The sequence below is a fragment of the Prunus persica genome, chromosome G2, assembly GCF_000346465.2.
Source record: "Prunus persica cultivar Lovell chromosome G2, Prunus_persica_NCBIv2, whole genome shotgun sequence".
NCBI classification, from domain to species: domain Eukaryota; kingdom Viridiplantae; phylum Streptophyta; class Magnoliopsida; order Rosales; family Rosaceae; genus Prunus; species Prunus persica.
In genome coordinates, this window is record NC_034010.1 from 17,648,212 (window position 1) to 17,650,565 (window position 2,354).

At 36.8% G+C, this 2,354-nt stretch overlaps 1 protein-coding gene across 1 annotated transcript; it reads left to right on the forward strand.

Annotated features, from left to right (window-relative positions):
• On the forward strand, positions 578–1,558 carry LOC18785027. Its single transcript, XM_007220424.2, has 2 exons — positions 578–789; positions 926–1,558. The coding sequence occupies exons 1-2, from the start codon at positions 668–670 to the stop codon at positions 1,113–1,115; spliced, it is 312 nt and encodes a 103-aa protein (XP_007220486.1). The 5' UTR covers positions 578–667; the 3' UTR covers positions 1,116–1,558.

Here is a 2,354-nt window from a genome sequence, read left to right on the forward strand (position 1 = left end):
CATTAAACATTGAAACTAAACATATCTTTTTCGTACATAAACTTTGCTCTTAAAAGGAAGAACACATAAAAAACAAGAAACCGTCCTTTGATTCTCATACCAAGTAAAATAGTATATGGTACTTAATCTTAGCAATCAGAAAAGAAATTGGTACCATTAGATTAATTAACCCCTCCCATTACAAATAGTCTAGGGGAAAAGAACCTACAATTAAAATAAATACTAAAATTCATGGATGTACTAAAAATACCCAACACAAAAGGACCAAATGCTAAAAAAGGCAAAATGTGGCAAAAAATAAAGGAAAAAGAGATGCTGATGCATGCACTGCAGGCTGCAGCCAATAGATTGAAACACCATGGAATCTCAAAACCACCCATTGTTTTTATTTAATCAAGTATTTCTTGGACCAAAATGCCCTTCTACTTCCAACCAATTAGAACCACAGGTTTTGCATAACAATCTAGAAGTTGACTCTGGGAAGGAATCTGATTGGTGTAGACCACTTGTTCAAATAAACCCACTTGTACCTTATTCCATCAAGTCCACCCAGCAAGTCTTTATATAGGCCAGCACTTGCTCATCAATTTCCTCCCCTCAATTTCACATTCTTTTGAGCAATCAGTCATTCAAGCCCTCAGCTCCTCTAATATTATTTTTTCCCACTATGAGGACTGGCATGTTCTCCTACACCACTTACGAAGATCAGCAAATTGAGCCTCATTTCCTTGATGCTTGTTTTCTTTGCAGAAAACCACTTGGAAATAACTCAGACATCTTCATGTACAGGTAATTTCATGACCCAATTCCTGAATTTTTACTCCAAGAAATTATGGTTTTTTTCTTACAGTTAAATTTGGCTTCAGATTTATTTTTTTTGTGTTTGTGGTCGTGTTCTGATGTAAACTATGGTGGAATTTTGCAGGGGAAACACACCGTTTTGTAGCAAAGATTGTAGACAAGAACAGATACAGGTAGATGAGGCTAAACAGAAGAGCTGGAAAGTGTCCTCTTCTTCTTCTTCCAGTAGGGGAGCCCTCAGAAAATCAGACACCAACAATAACCCTACCCCCGACAAAAGTGTACGGAGGACAGGCACCGTTGCTGTAGCCTGATCTGAGAGTTTATATGCTGTTTATAATCTCTTACAGTTCCACGTGGCAAGATCATGGGGGGTTGAATTTTGATCAAGGGGTTCAAACACTGGGGTTGTGACTTGTAAAGGTGAGGTGGGATTGAGGGGAAGAATATAGGAAGTTGTGACGAATGTGTTGAATATCGATGATTTCGGAAATATCGGCGGTCCAAAAATTTGGAAATATTGACGAATTGGGAAATAGAAAAGGGGAAGAAATCAAGAATACCCACCTAAGAGTTTTGTTTTGTTCTGTTTGTTTTGTTTTGGTCTGTGTTTACAAGGAAGAGCCTCCTTTGGTATATAGGATGGTTTGTAAATTTTTTGTAATGATCTTTGTTCACTTCTCAAAGGATTTTGAGACATTGAAAAGTTTCAAAGAGACTTGATCAAATCTTCACTCACGTTTTATGATTTCATTTTTGTTTTATTTATTTTTCTTTGCTCTTTTTAATTGATTGAAGACTTAAAAAGTGCTTTGAATCATCATAAATTACGCTTTTTCTCTACTTTTTTCTGCTTTCTGTATCAACGGAAAATATCTCAACTTTTTTCTGCTTTGTGTATCAACGGAAAATATCTAATCACTTTACATTATCATAGGAAGAAAAAAGAAAGAAATGGTTGAAGACTTAATTTGGAAATGGTTTAAGGACGAATCAAATGGGGATGCCTCAATAACCATGAAACATCCTCTCCTTCCTGTTTTAATACAAAATTCCGAACAGACTTCATTTGCACGTCTCAATTGCTCTAGTTTTTCTGTGAAGATCTGAACTGTTTTCAACAGTACTTCAGTTTTGGAAGAGTTGAGCACTTTCTGGCAAAGGACAAGGGCTAGGCAAAGGTTGTTACTATTCACATGGATAGTGGCAGTCATTGCATAAGGTTGTGGTGTTTTCACGCATTGTCATGACAATAACTATTCATATGAAATATTATGAGAGGAATTTGTATAGAGTTTTGGTGTGGGAAGTAAAAAATATGACTAAGTATTTATTATAATAAAAAATCTAAAAATTTTAGTATTTTTTAAGATTTTTTATAATTTTTTTTGGCTGCTAATGTCATCACTGACGTCAGCAAATTCAGGCTAGAAGTCAAGCTGGTTTGGCCTGTGGGCTAGCCCAGTCTCATGGGACCCAAGACTTGCCAGGGCAAGCTTGGCCCGTTGGAAATTGTTGCCTGGGCTCGGGCCCTGTCCTGTCAGGGCTGGGGT